The 20,446-nt window shown below is 38.9% G+C and overlaps 1 protein-coding gene across 3 annotated transcripts in view; it reads right to left on the bottom strand.

The window, feature by feature from the left end:
* The window catches only part of ASAP2 (ArfGAP with SH3 domain, ankyrin repeat and PH domain 2), a 136,764-nt gene that overhangs the window by 27,964 nt on the left and 88,354 nt on the right, over positions 1-20,446 (bottom strand). For all 3 annotated transcript variants that reach the window (XM_060787840.2, XM_060787853.2, XM_067468546.1), the window contains exons 10-17: positions 19,872-19,975; positions 19,688-19,757; positions 11,864-11,951; positions 6,791-6,839; positions 5,834-6,000; positions 4,888-5,021; positions 2,909-3,003; positions 223-412 (exon numbers count right to left, since the gene is read on the bottom strand). In XM_060787840.2, the coding sequence (XP_060643823.1) occupies positions 223-412; positions 2,909-3,003; positions 4,888-5,021; positions 5,834-6,000; positions 6,791-6,839; positions 11,864-11,951; positions 19,688-19,757; positions 19,872-19,975 (897 nt within the window). The remainder of the gene's footprint in view (positions 1-222; positions 413-2,908; positions 3,004-4,887; positions 5,022-5,833; positions 6,001-6,790; positions 6,840-11,863; positions 11,952-19,687; positions 19,758-19,871; positions 19,976-20,446) is intronic.

The following is a 20,446-nucleotide window of genomic DNA, read 5'->3' as shown; positions in this document are numbered from 1 at the left end:
GTTAAAGTACTTACCACAGATATGTAAAACCATGGGTAATAGTCAACCCTATTTTTGCAATTCTGAGAGATGAGAATATTCCTTTTTTATTAAGTCAATTTTTGCTGACTTTCTAATGTAAATTATCATTACAATAACTAGACTGATAGTGACATAAACATGTAAACATTAGAAATTACATGCATGTACATCGAACAGTTCATAAAATGTTTCCACACTTACATGCCCGTTTGCTAGTGGGATTTTCTCTGTTAAATCCACACCTTCTGCATACACTTGAACCAGTCCAAAAATGTCTCTTGTTCTGACTGCGTCACACAGGCTTTGTAGCTTAGCTGCATTGTCAGGATACTTTTTACGTGCGTATTTCTTTTCAATATATTTGGCATTAATGTAATCTTTTCTTGCATTCCTGAAACAAGGCATGGTTTACTTTATGTTCAAATATCCATCTAACAGGAAGAAATTTTAGTAAATGACATCTAGTTTCTAAAAAAGGCAGAATGTCACCCAATAGACGGTACTAATTTCCCTCCTTTGAAGACGATGTACCCATGATCACAAGTAATGTCTTTGCTTGTAAAAAGAATGAAGTGATGAATGAGACAAAATGCATAAACTCTGGTCCTTAGCCTTCAGGAATTTTTAATACAGATTTTGCAAGCTAAATTAAATGAACTATAGGTCATTTAACTAATAAACTCCTTCAGCGATACAAGTGAAATCCCTGCGTAAGTTTAAAAGTCACAGTGTTATGTTACTTCTCTTCATTACTTAGCTTAGAGTCAATTGTTGAACTCTGCTGTCATGAATGATTTAAAAAAGGCTCTGTTACACATGAGATCAGTGGTTCTCAACCTATGGGTCCCCAGGTGTTTTGGCCAGAAATCCTAAACTGACTGGGATTTCTGGGCGTTGTAGGCCAAAACACCTGGGGACCCACAGGTTGAGAACCACTGCATTAAAGGATAACAGGATAAAGGATACTGTACTGAAATGCCAGTTTTTCAGATTATAGTTTTCATTTGTCTCAAAGACTGGAAAATGTTATAATGTTATGACCTCCTTTCCTGGTGTTGTGGGGAACCATGAAAGTAGGTTATGCCTTGGCAGGTAGCACACCTGAAGTAAAAGAGAGCTGACCAGGATGAAGGGTCTCCATGGAAACGGGGTAGGTATGGTGAAGGGGAAGGCCCGGGTGAGGGATATGAGGAGGTTAGCGGGAAAGCAGAAACCTCTGGTGACGCAGTGGGTTAAACCCTTGTGCCGGTAGGACTGAAGACCCACAGGTCGGAGATTCAAATCCAGGGAGAGCAAGGATGAGATACCGATATCAGCTCCAGCTCCCCATGCGGGGACATGAGAGAAGACTCCCACAAGGATGGCAAAGCATCAAAACATCTGGGCGTCCCCTGGCCAACGTCCTTGCGGACGGCCAATTCTCTCACACCAGAAGCAACTTGCAATTTCTCAAGTTGCTCCTGACACACACAAAAAGGCAGGAAAGCAACTTTCAAATGGAACTTTACTTGTAAGCATACTGTGTGCTTTGAAAAATAAAAGCCTTCCAGTCTGCCTGTGAGGTAATTCCTTCTCTAGAGAGCTGCAAAACAAAACAAAACAAACATTTATCTCTACTTTTGCCATATGTGTATGTACATGTATGTGCTTGTTCTTCCTTTGTTGCATAATTTTATGTTTCAAACTGTTTACTAAATTATTTTCAGTGCAAGTGAAATATTGTGTTTTATGAAAACAGAGGTATACCGTCAAGTTCTCAGCTCCACAGACTATGACACTTCTCAGTTTTTCCTTATGAACTCATGAGCTAATTCATGCATTCGGAAAACGAGATTGGAATATGGGTTCAAGACCAGGGGTGTCGAACTAATTTTCATCAAAAGCCACACCAGCCTTCTGGTTGCCTTCAAAGGACCACGGAATCTACGGATGTAGAAACCGTGGATACAAGGGGGCCAACGATAACTTTTTTCACACAGTGCTCGGTGCTCTTTGGTTTTTACCCAATTTGGATTCCCAGATGTTGCTGAATGAAATCTCCCATCCCTTCTTATGCTCAAAAATGTGGATGGGGATAATGGGAATTGCAACCCAACAGCACTTGTGGTTCTGAAGTTGAAGACACATTAAAGGACATTTTAACACCAGGCATCCTATGCACAAGCCTTATATCTAAATCCAAACTCCAGTCACCTTTTTTTTCCATGTCAGGAGCAACTTGAGAAACTGCAAGTTGCTTCTGGTGTGAGAGAATTGGACGGCTGCAAGGACATTGCCCAATGGACGCCTGGTTGTTTTGATGTTTTATCATCCTTGTGAGAGGCTTCTCTCATGCCCCCACAATGGGGAGCTGGAGCTGATAGAGGGAGCTCATCCACGCTCTCCGTGGATTCAAACCTGTGATCTGTCGGTCTTCAGTCCTGCCGGCACAAGGGTTTAACCCATTGCACCACCGGGGGCTCCTCCTGACTGAACAGAACAAACTGCAGCCTTCAGGATGCTACTGTATCACAACTCCCATCAGTTCTAGTCATAATGTCTAAGGATGAGGAATACAGAGGTTGTAGTTCAGCATCTGGAAGGGCACATGAAATGGCACGATGGGCCAGAATTGGCTCGCGGGCCTTGAGTTTGATACGTGTTCAAGTTGTATGCCATTTCTTTTGCTTTCTTTAGATTCAATGAAGGAATTTTGAAAGAAAATTTTAGAAATCCATTAAATATCTATAAGAATACATTATTTGTAAACGTATGAACACACACACTCTTCCTATTTATTTCCTAAGCATAGCAGTTTAACTGGCTTGTGTTACGGATTAATCAAGGGCTCATTAACCTTGTCCACAGCTGCATTACTGTGTATCCGCTCTCTAGATTTCATACTTACATGTCACTGCTTGGATTGGGTTTGACTACTTCATCTACAGGTAAACAAAACTCCATAATCTCGTTGAATCCTGCATTTCCAATATTCTTGGCAAGCTAAAATAAATATAAACATCCAGTAATGAGTTAATTTATCCATTTTGCTGGATGATAGGAGCCCAAGGTGGCAACTGAACATAAACGAGTGTCAAATTCTGCACTTATCATGTCTGATTGACGTTCAACATTCTCCAGCACATCTTAATTTAAAAAGCTTCATTAATCAAATCTTGAATGCCATAGCTGTAGCTTCTTTAGATTTGTTATGTTGTGTCTTCAAGAAATTTCTGATTTATGGTGATCCTATGGTGACCCATCAAGCTATGCATAAATTAAGCAAAAAATTGCCTCAGCATCTAAGATGATTCATCGTGTAAATAAAGCTGCACACCATCTGCTTTTTTGCTAAATTTTAAAAGCTGGCTAAGAAAAATTACCAGATATCTATGACTATATGCTAGCATTAGATTCCTTAAAATTATGCACTTGGTGATACACAGGAAAGTCAGTAGAAAAAGCATAGACTGCCAATCTTAAAATATCCTGACCATAAGGTTTGAGCAGCACTCCTTAACTTGGTACATGCCAAACAATTTGGGCTACAATCCCATCATCACTCCTGACCATTAGCCATATTAACTGGGGCTGATGGTTCCAATCCAAATCATCAGATGAGTGATTGCCTCATGACAGCTGTCTTAAAGATTTCGGGAATTGCCAAGGGCTCATGCACAACATTTTCCTTTTTGGTGTGCCATCCTTATTTTATTTCTGGTTTGTTCTAATTACAGTTTGTTGTGACATCCCAATTGGAATACACCTGCTAGTTGTTACTGTATGCCATTCAATTGTTTTTGACTTACGGGAATCCTAAAGCAAAACTATCACAGTGTTTTCTTGCCAAGATGTGTTCAGAGGATTTGCTACTCACTTCCTCTGAGGCCAAAAGTGTGTGACTTGGCAAAGGTTGCCCATTGAGTTTCCATAGTCTGAGTGGTGACTTGAATCCTAGTCTTTCAGGGTGTTGTAGTCTAGTGACCACACTACAACACCACACTAGCCCCTACTTCTTTAAATACATTGGTCTAAATCAGTGGTGTCAAACTTGGCCCTCCAGGTATTTTGGATGTCAGTTTCCAGAATTCCTGGCCATTGGACAAACTGGCAAGGGCTTCTGGGAGGTGGAGACCCAAACATCTGAAAGGCCAGAAGTTCGACACCTCTGGTCTAAATTCAGCATCAGTCCTTCTTAGAGTAGATCTGTCGCACTAAATGGGGTGTGGCAGTAAAACTACCTTAAGTCACTCTTATTTTACCCTGTTTTTTCTCAAATTAAGACAGTGTCTTCTATTAATTTTTGCTCCCAAAGATGTGCTAGGTCTTATTTTCAGGGGATGTCTTATTTTTTCATGAAGAAGAATTCACATTTATTGTTGAACAAAACCCCCGAACATTTATTATATACTATACAGTAGTTGTCAGTACATAATAAATATATTGGCCCTCACACACAGGGCCACAAAAAATAAGGACTGTAAAGGGCTCCCACACACTGCCTGGAGACTGTCATTATCTCCCACAGCAGTTCCTGGACCACTTGTACAGCAGGGACGGTATTGCAGCTTCTGGCCACCAGGGGGAGCATGCCTCCAAACAAAAACTTTGCTAGGTCTTACTTTCGGGGCAGGCCTTATATTTAGCAATTCAGCAAAACCTCTACTAGGTCTTATTTTCAGGAGATGTCTTATTTTCGGGGAAACAGGGTAGCAGATCTACTCTAAGAAGAACTACTGTTGAATTTACTCCAATGTTCCCTTAATGTGATAAACGAATTTCTTACTTGCATAAAGTATAGCCAATAAAGTTTACACTGATATGAAATATGCACTGATGATTAGACAGTCATTCAGCTTTGGAAGGATCGGAATATTCTTAATTTACCAGCAATTCGGATGTTCCCAGCACATCCAAAGTGAGTGATTGCATTCTGGAATAGTGAACACCAAGTTCTCGATGGATTCCCGAACATTCGATGCAAGTTAAAATGCCCAGATTGGTTGACAGCCATGTAGGATCTGAAAATGAAATAATAAAATATGAAACTAAGCTGTGAACAATTACATTTGCACAGAATAATTTTAATAGCTGTTTAGAATTTGTTGCTTAGCATTAAGTATTCTCTTTTATATATACAGGCAGTCACCAAGTTACGAACAAGATGAGTTCTGTAGGTTTGTTCTTAAGTTGAATTTGTATGACAGTCAGAAGAAGTACATTTTTAAGTGTAACTCCAGCTATATATATCTTTGGATAGCAAAGGGGTGAGTGAACACTCCTGTAGCGTTTGTTTTTTCTGTCTATGCCCTTGTTCAGATTTCCCCTCACTTTCTGTCTCCCCTCATTCAATTGTTCTCTCTGCTTTTTGTCCTTTCCCATCCTCAATCAGCAATAACACCTTCTCTCTCTTCTATCTTTTGAAAAGATCAGGAGTCTTTGAAAAAAAAGACCTATGCCCACCACGTTCTTCGCCCACTAGCGCATGTGGAGCTGACCAGAAGAAACAAATATACTAGGCTGATAATTAGGAAGTCACCTAGTGACTAAAAAAGGAAATGTATGCTACATATTTCAACTAATTAAATTAATTAATTAGTTAGTTCAAAAATATAACCTTGAGGTACATACACATCCCTAGGGTCCCCTTACTATGCATGCTAAGATTCAAGTGTCTAATTTTACTATTTTGGAACTATGGTGGAAAGAAACACAAACATATATATTCTCTTCTTTATGAGTATAAATTGTGTATTTTATTACATTGCCCAGAACGATAGAAAGAGAAAGAATGTTGCAGGTAAAATATGCGACTTCAGCATCATAAAGTCACCTTGTGCGCCACAATCACAACACGTGTCATTTCCAGGCATCCTCTGAACATCAGATATTATTTCTTTGGTCAGTTCTTGGACAATATTGTTTTCTCCTGTGTTGTCATCCCCTTTGAACGCATTATTTAAAGCTTCCTCTTTACTGTTCTGTAGCACTGATATCCAGCTTCAGAAATAAAAACAAAAGTATACATTTCTCTAAATGCATTGGTAATAATGCTACCATCCTTCAAATAAAGGAAGATTAAGCTACTGTTCTATTATCTGGGCGGAGGTCACAAGGGGGCGCTAGAGAGCAAAGGAGAGACCATTTTATGGGGGTGGAGGGTGGGTTGAAAGAGTTTAAAAATTCCCTGTTTTCCTGTTATTCCTCCCACCCATGTCCCTGTTGTGGAAGCAACCCTCGTTAATGAAATGGGAAGTGGAAGAGGGAATAACCAGTGAAAATGGGGAAAATTGTTTTCTCCTTCAACTCCCTCCTGGTAAAATGAACTATCCTTCTCTCTCTCTCTAGCGTCCCCTAGTGGCCTCTGCCCAGATAATGGAACAGAACCAAGATATGGGTTGGGGTTTGCCCTCAAAAATATTAACTGCTGTCACACCATTATTTTGAAAAGATTGGAAAAAGGGCTAGTAGGAGGCAGGAATCCCCAATTGACACAAATTGTTGCTTTCTAAATGTGAGAAAGACGAAAATTTACATTTATATCCTAGGTTATACTGACTGTGGTGAAGATAATCCAATAGAACAAAGCCCAATGGGATGGGAAGGAGCATTTGTTTCTTTAATATTTGGGTTTTTTGAGGTCACATTCTGACCATTCCAGCCAAAGATGAACATTTACACTTATTAGCTTGTCTACACCATGATGATTAGACTTAACAAACCTCTCCCACACCAAGTAAGAAACCAACGTCATTATCACAATCAAGTCAAAACACCTAATACTGCTTACATCTGGCAGTCCTGTTCATCTTCTGCTTGAAAATGATACGTTCGGTCATCTATAGAAAGATAAAATAATGTTAACCCAAATAAATGTGTTGCTTTTTTGAACACTTATGTATTTCATTAACTCATACCTGAATGATAAACCTTGATTTCATTACATGTTCCAATATTCAAGCAAGGTGAAGTAGTTGAAAAGTACAGGGATACATCAGTTAACTAAGTTGATACTGAGGAAACCAGATCTTTGGCTTGGTCTAACAGGAATGTTTTAGGTAAAGGTTTTCCCCTGACATTAAGTCCAGTCGTGTCCGACTCTGGTGAGTAGTGCTCATCTCCATTTCTAAGCTGAAGAGTCGGAGTTGTCTGTAGACACCTCCAAGGTCAATTGGCCGGCTGACTGCATGGAGCGCCGTAACCTTCCTACCGGAGTGGTACCTATTGATCTACTCACATTTGCATGTTTTCGAACTGCTAGGTTGGCAGAAGCTAGGGCTGACAGCAGAAGCTCACGCCGCTCCAAGGGTTCAAATCTGCGACCTTTTGGTCAACAAGCTCGACAGCTCAGCGTTTTAATCCACTGCGCCACCGGGGGCTCCCTGGGATGTTTTATGCATTCTCAAAGCATGATTTCCACTACAAATGTTCCCTCTAATGGAAATGACTAGCAGATGGCACCTTCCCACCTTCCAATCACCTTCCAAGAGGTGTACCTGCTAGGTGACTCTCTAACCTCTGATATATAGGAGGCTTGGATCTTATGGTTTACTTGGTCAGTTCCTGCCTTTTCCTCCATTACTTGTTCTTTGTAACATTCTTCTCTCTCTTCATTTTCCAAGTGACATTGGAAAACCTTTCTTGTAAATACTGCAAGATAACATAGGCAGTGATTCTTCAAGAATGACCTATACCAGTGGTTCTCAACCGGTGGGTCCCCAGATGTTTTGGCCGTCAGTTCTCAGAAATCCTAACAGCTGGTAAACTGGCTGGGATTTCTGGGAATTGTAGGCCAAAACACCTGGGGACCCACAGGTTGAGAACCACTGACCTATACCAAGCCCACACTAGTTTAAGTGGCAATTCTACAATGTTCCCCGCTTTTAAAGTGAAACAGCTCTTCCAAGGGTATCACAGCAGACCTGCCTGCAAACAGCTAGATCTCACAGGACTGCATCCAAGGATATTCCTCACGTTTTCTACTGGGGCTGAGACACATGTAGAGTTATCTACAGCAGTGCTCGTCAATGTGCTGCTCAGCAGACAGGTGCTGGTTTTGGCTTACTGGATGTCAGCTTGCAGCAAGTTTCTGGGCAATAATATTGCTACAAATGAGCACAAGTATGGCACTTGTTGCTGGCACACTGGGACACCCCACCCCCAACCCATTGCATATTATGAAGTGCAAATCTACTAATGTAGTTGTTGTGGTGTGCCTACATATGGTGAAAATATCACAGAAAATATCTTGGTAAGATTTGCTCAAAGGAGATTTGCCTGCATTCCCTCTGAGTCTAAGCAGAGTGTAATTTGCCCCAAACAAGCAGGGATTCAAACACTGTATTGTTGAAGGCTTTCATGGCCAGAATCACTGGGCTGTTGTGAGTTTCCTGGGCTGTATGGCTATGTTCCAGAAGCATTCTTTCCTGGCGTTTCATTTGCATCTATGGCAGGCATCCATTTGCATCTATGGCAGGTTGTGAGGTCTGTTGGAAACTAGGAAAATTGGGTTTATATATCTGTGGAATGTCCAGGGTGGAAGAAAGAACGCTTGTCTGTTGGAGCTAGGTGTGATTGTTTCAATTGGCCACCTTGATTAGCATTTGATGGCCTAGCAGTTTCAAGATCTGGCTTCTTACTGCCTGGGGGAATCCTTTGTAGATTCAAACTCTAGTCTCCAACCAATCCTTGAACCACCACATCTTACTGGCTATTCTACTGATGTATTGGTTAAAAATGTTGGCATCTACTAGAAGCAAGTAACTGTATGTTCCCCTTTCTTGAAAAGCTTTAGCTTCACACAATGAGGTGATGGACTGCTGCCAGTGTTTGCTGTGGAACAGAAACATAATTCAAACATTACATGCACAACAAGGAAACCACTCTGTTATATGCACCTTCCTTGTTTAGTAACATTTGGGGAAATGTGATCCCATGGGCAAGCTTATGGGTATGAGTCTTTTCTTTCAAATGTTACCAGAATGGGGCAATAAAATGGAAATTCATATAGCCAGCACAGTTAAATTGTCAAATTACAGCAACAAGAAGGTTTGCCATGTTAAAAAAAAAGTGTTCATTTCCAAATCCTTTTACACTTATTCCTGCATGGCAAAGAAAGTCAATACAGATAGATGCATTTAACTATGTTGTGCCCCTCATCAAGCTGAAAGGAGAAGCGGGTAATAAATTAAAAAAATATTATCATCACCATTCATAATAATAATAATAATAATAATATAGATGCCTGCTGCCAATCCTTCCCTCTCCATCCAGTAGGGCTTTGAAAACAAACTGAAAGATGTCATGGCATTCTCTGGAGCAGTAAAACACAATGGTGATATGTGAGGGCTGCAGCTAGGAGGAGGAATATTAGTGACCTCTGATGGATGAGTGGAAATGCCTTCTCAGGAGGGCCTTCGTATCCCAGCCTCTGTTATGAATTACACTATTTGACAGATAAACACAGTGAGAGCATCCAACTGTAAAATTATGCAAAGAAAACGTGAAAGGAGGTACAAGGTGCATAAAGGTTGTTTGTAACATAGGAATGAAATAAGACTGGTTGAAATCACAAAATGTGATGATCAGGCAAGCAGGAATAAAATCCTAGTACTAAATTAGAAGAAAAGATGAATGGTGTGGGAAGCGAGGGCCGACAACTATCTTGCACTTGACCATATTCAAAAAGAGTTTTAAACAAACGAAAAAATGAATAAATTTTGATCTGAATAACAAAATCTAAAAGAAAAAGAAAGTATAGCACCTGGTAGGTATTCTTAGCTACATGGCAAAGAGTGAGGTTCACAATGTATATTTAATTAGTGTGGTAGATGTGAGAGATGAACAGAAAATTGGCTAACAAAGATCAGGAGAATGGGTTTAGGAAAGTGAAGGGGATTTTTTTTTTAATCGAGTCAGAAGTGAATTGAGAATATACTGCAAGTCGCTTCTGGAGTGAGAGATTTGGCCATCTGCAAGGATGTTGCCCAGGGGACGCCCGGATGTGTTACCATCCTGTGGGAGGCTTCTCTCATGTCCCCGGAAGAAAAGGTGGGGCTGACAGAAGGGAGCTCACCCTGTCTCGCGGATTCAAACCATTGACCTTCAGGTCAGCAGTTCAGCCGGTACAAGGGTTTAACCCATTGCGCCACCGCAATGAAGGAGATAAGAGACCATATCAAAAGAATGGTACTTGTTCAGCAAAAAGAAAATGGGGGGGGGTATTTCTCTGAGAGGTATCATGACAATGAATGTAGCAAGGATATTACGTTGGATGCATATTTCAAACAAATGGGGAAGACGGAGAGGATAACAGATATGTTGGACAGTAAGGTATTTCATAAACTAAAGCATGAGAAAGAAACTAAATTATGGTCAAGTTATTTGATGTCATTGTACTAAGACTGCATTATTCTTCATTATTTTTATAGTTTTTTTAACAAAAAGAGGAAGGAAAGAAAGAAAGAAAGAAGAAAGCAAGAAAGGATTAGGAAAAAAATGCAGTTCTCCTGATCAGAAATTTTATCATGGCAAATTATCTTAACTGCCACTCACACAGCACATAAAGCAGCTGTGTGACTGACAGGTATAGTAATTTTCCACATACTACTCTGCACTGGAAGCCAGTACAAGATTGGCAAAGAAAATAAATAACACATGTAGTAAAGGAAGAGGAAGATAGACCACAGATATAAACTCAGAGGTAACACGCCTTCCTTTCTTGCTGTTGTGTTAGAAAGCATATATGACCCACAATAACACAGTGTCAAAATACAAAAGAGGCTAAGATATCGGCAAAACAACAATTTATGGCTGCATTCATATTTAACAATATTCAGAATCTTGTTCGCGAGCTTCCTGATCACTGCTATTTAGTAATTCCTTTCAGCAGCAATGGTTAAATAAAGAATAAAATCGATAAAGAAGCAAAAGATTTCTCCTTGGCTAAAACTAGATCCTGGCTGTTGCGCTTCCAATACATCAAGAACAGAAAACCAACACTGATCCTCATGTACCAGAATTTTAAAAATCCCTTAACACAGATTTTTATGCAAATATACTCAGGATTTGCATCATGGTCAGTATTTTGTGTAAACTCCTTGTATTTCATGACTGCAATAAGAAAGCGAGACTACTTGCACACCCAAATTGAACCCACTGGCAGCCAGAACATATCACTTCTGATTCACTGCCTCATGCTTTTGCATAGCATGATGTCTCTGTCCCAATATATTACACTAGGAAGATTTTAAAAAGTACCATATAGCAATAATACCATAATTAAATCAGTTGCGGCTTTTTTCGGGGGTGGGGGTCCCTTCTTTTTTTAGTTTGCTAAAAAAATGACTTAATGGCAAGTTGCTGGGATTTGGGATATTGCTTATAACTTTTCAAGCGCTAGTGTGACTGGACATTTGTATTGTAAGTTTAGTTATGTGTGTACTCTTCAACAAAATGTGATTCTCCGTGACTATAATGTCCTATCCTGTCTGTTTGGGTTATTTAAGTCTTTTTTTTTTTTGTTAATTCCTATGTGGTGTTAATGTTAGAATTAGGCTGTTCTATGTTGTTTGATGTGTTTTGTTTTGATGTAATTTGTTCATATGTTTTTTGTTAGCATTGAATTTTTGCCATATATGCTGTGAAGTCAGCAACAAAGACTGAGACAAACAATTTTGCTGACAAACACATACAATGATATTTGAATTGGATGGAAGCATGTATGTTGCTTAACCAAAGCAAGAAGCCATAAGAATACATACAAACTATACATGATTTAACTATTTTGCCATTCTTTGGTTGTCTGAAACAATACAGTTTAGAATGAACATAGAGAACCAATGGGACTGAGCAACAAACCTACGTGATATGAGGTCAAAACATTTTTTCTCTTCTGGGTTTGTTTTCACTTGGCAAGTTAACAGATTAAGCTTTGCAGGAGGTCGGTTTGCCTAATTTAAAAAGAAGAAGAAAAAAGGAATATCCCTTAGTAAGAATGCATTAAGAACAATAACATTTTCTGTTAACATTAAAAGGAACAACCCTCCTCCAAAGAACCAAGATAATTTGGATGAGCTCAATATTTTTTTTAACCAAAATAGGTATTCAGTTCAAGTGATCTACGGCAATTTTTGGGAATGCTAAACTGTAAGGACAGGGTTATGTAGTTGTTTTTTATGATACAAATATTAAAATAAAGGTCTACTATACAGCATCCTGTGGTCTCTATGTGAGGGGAGAGCTCAAACCAACATTTCAGGGCGAGGTTACGCTTGGACTATGTTACTCCTAAATGTTATAGCAAATGTGCATATTGAGAGAGAAATATTTATAGTCACCATTAAAACATTTAAAAATCACACATACAATCTTACCAGGAAGAACACAGAACAGAGTAATTCCAAAAAGTTGAATTATGACCAAAAAAAAAAAAAACCCATCCAGATCACAGTTGTATGGCAGACATGAACATCCACACCTTTCATCAATAGTTATATATTTTCATGTGTTCAACTGGTTTTGCTTCTAAGTCTATTGAGGGACTTCTACGTTGCCCATTCTTGGTTTGCCCCTGCAGGAAGACCTTCATAGGGGGCCATCCATTTGGGATTTCCTGGCTTAACTGCCCAGAGGGATTCTCTTGCTGTTGCTGGGGGAATATTAAGAAGAGTGGTGGTTCTCGTGAAACTTTCCCTTGATTTGAGTCTATTGGGAGGACGCTAATATGGTATAAAATTATATGATATGGAAATTTCAACTGGATGCCCACCCTCCAACGAGAGTCTGCTTCCAGGGGCAAAACAAGAATGAGCAACTTGGAAGTCCCTGAACAGACTCAGAAGTGAAGTGGGCAGATCAAAAGACAACCTGGCAAAATGGCAGTACCCAGAAGAATCCTCCACCTTGTGCAACTGTGGAGAAGAACAGACAACTCAGCATCTGTATGCTTGTCCACAATGGCCTGCCTCATGCACAGAGAAAGAACTGTTTAAAGCTACAGACAATGGGGTCACTCATGCCCGTTTTTGGTCTAAAATTATTTAGCCACTTGTGTTCCCTCTATTTTATCAGTTTTATACTAATTTATTTATGCAATGCTTTTGACACGAAATTAAAAAAAAAAGTGTTTCACTCAACGGCTACAAAATGGGAAGCATTTTTATCACAACACCATTTTGTAATTTTTTAACCACATGCCAGATATGGTTAAATAATGCAAAAGCACAGCCCTGATGTTTATATTATTTGTACCAGTTTTTCTTTATGCACTCTAACATGATACTCAGTGGTCTAAAATTAATTGTCAGGCTCAACTAGAGGAGCTGCACTAAATCAGTGGAATTTTTGCAAGTTTTGACAAGCCATTCAGCCATTGTTTCAATGGATCTATCCATCAAATTTCAAGTTGCATTAATTAAGCTGTGATTCTGCACAATTCTAAGCCCTTGATTAATTAGTTTAGTAAGGCTTTTCGGGTTAACTTTCTAATTAAAAGCTAACCTTGACTCATTGGCTTTAAATGCATCTTTTTTTTAAAAAAAAATCTAAAGATAAAACTGTAGATTCATTGATCTATTTTGTTTCCTCTGTACGAAAAGTTTCCTTTACATTTCTAGTTTGATTCGTTTTTTAAGAGAACCATTAATTTTCCTGTCTAGTCAAGGCCAAACACTATTTTCAACTGTGTTCCATGGTGTAGAGCTGAATATATAGTCACATAGACCATGCTGCAAATAGTATCTTTAGCAGCTGTATGTAGTATTTCAGTGTAAATCAACCCACAATGTAATCATGAAAATATATAGCTTTAGAACAGAGCAAATCTTTTCTTGATATTTGGGTACCCTACACATGAAAAAGTGTGCCCTTAGAACAGATGGATACAGCAGAGATTGTTTTGGTATTAATTTCATTTCATTCACTTGTACAATTCTGTGAAGACAAGATGCTTAAAAAGGGGAGAAAAAAGGCAGAACCGAGATGAGAGTGGCATAAATAACCACACCTTACAGAGCAACCTAATCCTGCCATGCAAACAGCAAGATCTAATGTTTGAGTTAAGGAAGAATAAAGCAACCATTTTCCTTACAAGGGAAATTGGAAATGGATTAGCACTCTACAAGGAACTGACTGAGAAAGGTCAAAAAGGAGGAGCCTCACATCAGACAAACTTCAAGATCCAGATACACGACTTTTGAAATTAATTTGGCCTAGGCCTTCACACTTGAACAATAATAAACATGTTTGCTTTGATTGGTTGTGTGCCCTGAACACAGTAGTCATGGCAATGAGAATACATCTGGTATTAAAGGTGTTATGAACATCCAAGAGGTGTGAACCCTAGCACAGCTCTATAAATAGTCATGATTGCAAACACCTTGCTAGAAAAGCAAGATGTGGTTCTACTACTACCACCTATGGTGGTATTTATTTATCGTATCAGAAGCAAACCGAGGGTACAGTTGTAATATATTTTAAAAACACAAAGTTTAAAAAACTTGGCATTATACTAAATGTCCTTTGACCAGTAGCTGCCACTTGGAGTGTCTCTGGAGTTGCTATAAGGTCCTCCATTGTGCATGGGGCACCACCTATGGTGGTGAATGACTGCAACAAGGTGCCAAAAATAAAGGAGCATGTGTAATTCCAAGACTCAAATCAAAAAGAGGCTGAAGCGTGAAAATATAACCCCTATAAGAGCCACTCAAGTCTGTCTGGCTGAGGTCTAGCCAGAAAGTGCCAGCAGCCAGAGGTAACTAATCTAAGAAAGTGATTCTGGGCAACGTGCCACCATGATCATTGCTCAATGCTCAGTACACGTTAGAGAAAGAGAGAATGCTTGAAAAGCAACTTCTGGTACCTGAAGTATGAACAGAACTTGCAGCTGCAGGAAATTCCAGTGTTTGATAAGCACACTTAATTGGGAAGTAGGAAAACAGGAACTAAAATTGAAAACTATATAGCTATTAACTTCAGATGAAAATCCTGACTGTCAAACGTGTCTAGAAAAACTGTAAAGAGGAAAGGGAGTGGAATGGTTACCAACAAACACTGATATAAAGTTATCATTTTGTACACCCATCATTTTAAATGGTGTACTTTAAGAGGTGATTGAGGGGTTTTTGTTATATCCCACCTTAAAGAAAAAGAACAAATTCCAGCGGTGTCCTTTCAGGCCCCTTCTACATTGCCCCCTATATCCTAGGATCTGATTGCAGATTATCTTTTTATCCCGGATTATATGGCAGTGGAGACTCATATAATCCAGTTCAAAGCACATAATCTGGGATCAGATCCTGGGATACAGGGCAGTGTAGATCCAGCCTTGTGATGCTTCAAGCATGGCTAAAATAATTGAGCTTGAACTTTCAGATTCTTCTCACCCTCAGGCAATTTAGAAAAGTACGAGAAAAAAGAACTGCATGACCTAAAGAGAAAGTCAGGCCGAACACCCTAAAATGCAGCCGTATTAACAGCACATGCTAGATAGGAATTCTTCCTATTCCTGCCTTAAAGATGGCAACCCCAGAAATGTTTGGAAAGCACACATCTAATGTATTTACACAAAACCCAACAGCAAAGACTAGATTTGCCCCAAGTATGAGCACTGTTTTCCTTTTTAGAGAAGGCTGCAGCAAAGAAGGTGATGAATAGTTCTGCCTTTTTTCTGACTCCTGTAAGGATTTTGCCATCCTCTCCACCTAGTGGCCCTACCATTTCATTGTCCTTTGTTCTTCCTTAACCCAAAAAACCCTTTTCATTGACTTTAACCTCTTTAGTAAACCTGATTTCTGTGCTTCATCTTTTTTTTACTTTCTTCTATACCAGTAGTTCTCAACCTGTGGGTCCCCAGATGTTTTGACCTTCAACTCCCAGAAATCCTAACAGCTGGTAAACCGACTGGGATTTCTGTGAGTTGTAGGCCAAAACATCTGGGGACCCACAGGTTGAGAACCACTATTCTATACTGATGCACCTAGGAGTATATTTCATGGAATATGTTGAGTATATTTGAATGGCATTGAAAGCCAGGGTTAGATGGTCCACAGTATATTTGTCATGGAGTTCCAATACAACAACAGCTTGCATTCGGGCTTGTTTTTGTCCCGTCAAGCAGGAGAAATAATTTTGCATGGGGCTATATAAAAGTTTGTTTATCTGGATTCTTGGGGGGGGGGGGGGGGAGCCCAGAGTGTCATATGGCTTCATGTTGGGATGTTAAAAGAAAAATCACAGACTCAAGTCAGTGATTTGTTTAGCTGGAGCAATCAGAAAACAGAAGTTAACTCACTGGCTTGTTTGCAACAAGTCTGCGTAAATTTATTCTTTGCAAAATTCACACATCTTTTTTTTCACAAAACCCAGATTTTTTTGCACAGGCAATAGCATTTTCTTTTCCCTGTTTCCTCAACAGAAAATACATATGCAAAGCTTGCACTAAAAAGTCACAAACTGTGAAGATTCCCATCAACTTAAGTTTCTCATTACAGTCTCTTAACACTCAAGAGACACATTTTTCTACCATTTGAATATTCTTTCTATCCCTAGTTCATATGGAGGAGGAGAAGATAGGAGACAGAATGTACACACTTGCAGTTTGTTCACAATCAAGCAAAAATTGAGCCAGAATGAACTACAGGCAAAGGGAAATTAAAGAAAACTGCCTTGAAAATGAAAATAAGATCAATACCTTTTTATTCCAATATGAAATTCAAGCACAAATAAACAGGAAAGGTAGAGAACCTGGATGTCGTTAACTAAACCAAGCCTTAAGATCCTTCTGCTATGTTTAGTATCACTGCAAAAGAAGGCATTTCTCTGCTTGATATTTCCATCTTTGTTGTCATGCATAGTAAGAAAAATCTAGACCTAAATTCAATGACACATTCCATCTAGCGTGAGTCGATGAAATGAAATGCGGAACGTTAAGCCAAAATCCATATTAAATCCCATCTATTCAATGGATCTGTTCTAGAGCAGAGTATCATATAGATTTAAGGTCATTTAAAATGAAACATTTCAAATTGGATTAGAAATCACACACACTACAGCCTTTTAGTATAATCATTTCCCTGAATTAGTTACGCAAGCAGTTTTTAAATAAAATGGTTTAAAATCATAACTGAATGTAACGTTAGAACATATTAAAATCTACGTTCCGTGATCTCATATCACACAGCTTGTTGTGTGTTTTTCTTGGCCAGTATCCCACAGTGTGGCCCACTTCCAAAACCCCTTCTTTAGCAGACTCCCCAATTCTCTAAAAAAAAAAATAGCTTCTTAGCATTTTCCACTTGCGACCCCTTTCCGTCTGAGAAATTTTTATGTTGCCTCTGGTACAGAAGTATATGAAATAAGTATAAAAATCAACCATTTATTGAAAATAAATCTGCATTTCCAAGGCTTGCTAAACAGTCTGATTTTCCTTTTTGTGGAATATAGCTGAAGCATTTTCTGCAGAGTCCACTGTAAACGCTGCATGTTGTTGCCAAAGGATTTGTATAAATGGGTGGCATTCAGAAACCTTTTACTGTTGTCAAATGTTTCATGACCTTAACATTGAGCTAAGGAAACCCCAAATGGGGTCGGGACCCACCGTTTAAGAAGCAATGCTATAAAAGCCAAAAGGAGAGAGAAAAGTTACTAGTTCTTGTAAAACAGTAAGAACGAGTGGAAATATATTTGAGAGGAGACATGATGAGGGCCATATATAAATATGTGAGGGAAAGTCATCATGAGGAGGAGGAAGGCGTCTTTTCTGCTGCCCTGGAGACTAGGAGGTGGAACAATGGCTTCAAACTACAGGAAAGGAGATTCGACCTGAACATTTAGAAGAACTTCCTGAGTGTGAGAGCTGTTCAGCAGTGGAACTCTCTGCCCTGGAGTGTGGTGGAGCCTCCTTCTTTGGAGGCTTTTAAGCAGAGGCTGGATAACCATCTGTCAGGGATGCTTTGAAGGAGATTTTCCTGATTCTTGGCAGAATGGGGTTGGACTGGAGGTGACTTCCAACTCTATGACTTTATGATTCTATATGACTAAATGCTGGATTTAGCCTTATCTTCTATGGAAGCATAGAAATGGGTAATGAGAGTATAGACATAGCAACCTAGATATGGTAATACATTATATATTTATAACTGTAACTTATGAACATCGAGACTCTGAAATGGCAGAGGTATTCATTTTCCATGTCATTGAGAAAGATGGTCTGGACAATACCAGGTTTTGCTTGAAGGCAATTAATTTACAAGTAAATGATCGTTTCATTGTCCTTATAAGTATACAGGAAGAACCAGAGATGAATTTTCACAGCTATTATCCTAACACACCAAACATTCAGTTGGAGAAGTGGCATATGGGGAGGTGGAGGGATTTTGGATATAAAGGTTTTGTTTAGCAGCATGTATTTTTCAGTCAGTGAGACACATAATTTTAAATCAGTTCCCATTCATTTAATTGAGTATATGGTCCAATATCCAAGAGAGATTTTGTTTTATTTCATTAACAAAAATATAGCACTGATAACTTCATGGTTGGACTTCTGCAATGCAGTTTACATTGGGCTACGTTTGTACTAAGTTCAGAAACTCAAATTAGTTCAAAACATGGCAGCCAGACAAATTATAGGAACATCTAGGTACAATTAAAGACTGATCTCTTACGGCAGGTCTACCCAGTCAATTTTAATCTGTATTTCATCAGTGAATTTTAACTTGTATTTTAACTCTATGTATTTTTTGCATGTGTTTTAATAGTGTTTCATCTCCTGTTTTAATGAGGGAGATGTGGGTAAGAGTGTGGTATTATTATTATTATTATTATTATTATTATTATTAGATACATAACAAGATTAGTACAGAGCAAACAAGATCACTATGCTGGCTGTTGTTTTGTATCACACTTCGGACACTTCCCAAGTGTCTAGGACTGTGTGATGTATTGGCAAATAATGTCTGCAGATCCAATGGGTGGCCTTTTGCAGCTGACAGATGGTAATTTTGTCAGCACCGATTGTTTTTAAGTACAGGCCAAGGTCTTTAGGCACTCCACCCTGTGTGCCAATCACCACTGAGACCACTCTTAGTGGCTTGTGCCGGAGTCTTTGCGGTTCTATTTTAAAATCCTCATTTAAATAATAATAATAATAATAATAATAATAATAATAATAATAATTTATTATTATTATTATTATTATTATTACTACTACTACAGTGTTACTGTTATATAGAAACTTCCCTTCTCTTGCTCAGAAAGTTTAAATTCCCAGCTTTTATTCCAGTTGCTATTAAATATTTGTAAAAGAAATACAATACTGAAAGTTATCCTTCTAATCATGAGGCTACCATTTCTAAAAATACACGTGTCTTCACAGCATGTTACTCACAGTCTCCTCAGTTATCTGCACAGAAAAAGGATTCAATATTTTTATCAGCATAAGTCAAATATTTGCTTGTTTTCATAATTCACCATCAGACACAAGAGCAGTTGAGTGGGCAGGCAGATCAAGATTATTTCATTCTCTGCCAAGGTTTTTTTTTTCTTCTTCTTCTCAGTTGCAGTCATTTCAACAAATATGTTTTATAAAAGATTCAGTCAGTTCCACAGCTATAAATACAACTGTATCCCAATTTGGCTTTTGGTATTAGTAACAAGCTGTGTGCATAGGCTACTATAAACAAATACTTACTGTACCATGGGAAATTGTAAGGAAACCATTTTTAACGGTGCACTTCCTCTTCTGCCACACTTTTCTGATCCTGGGATTTTTGTTTTCATAAAAAGACAACAAAATAAGATAAATGTGATGTAACTTGTATTGTTACAGAAGAAACTAATACCTTTCCCCTCTCACATAACAGTATTATACATACCCATCGCTTTTCTTATAGAGGCTGCCATCTCTTTCAGTGCCATGCTCCTTATTTCCCTGAGGTTGATGTAAACTATAGGTTGTACTCTGGCGGAGCTGAGAATCCTACAAACATTGAGAATTAGGTTTGATTATAGAAGACTGTGACCTGTGTCATGTGAACTCATCCACCTTCTTCTGGTCCCACTAATCATAACCATAGAGTTACATCTACAGCACATAAAATCAAGCTATTAAAAACCATGTTCTTCTAATATTCTATGGACAAATTCTTATGTCTCTTAAAATCCAATATATCTCCCTTGTAAAGGTCTTCTTCACACACGATTCAGGACTCTATGGGCGCTTCCAGACATGGGGAAAACCCACGCTGAAGCGGGTTTTAAAAAACCCGCTTCGGTGTGGATTTTTGTCATCAGACCTCCCCCCCAAAAACCTGTGCTTTCCTGGGAGGAGGGTTTCCCCATACCATCACAGTAACTACCAGAATGGCATGGGGCCACCCCAACTCCCCCCCCCCCAAAAGTCCTTAAAAGAAGTAAAAACCTACCAGACCACCATGACGCTCTTCCAGCA

This window comes from Anolis sagrei, chromosome 1 (genome assembly GCF_037176765.1).
Source record: "Anolis sagrei isolate rAnoSag1 chromosome 1, rAnoSag1.mat, whole genome shotgun sequence".
NCBI classification, from domain to species: Eukaryota; Metazoa; Chordata; class Lepidosauria; order Squamata; family Dactyloidae; genus Anolis; species Anolis sagrei.
The sequence above is the reverse complement of the archived record's forward strand: the minus strand, read 5'-3'. Positions and strand labels throughout refer to the sequence as shown.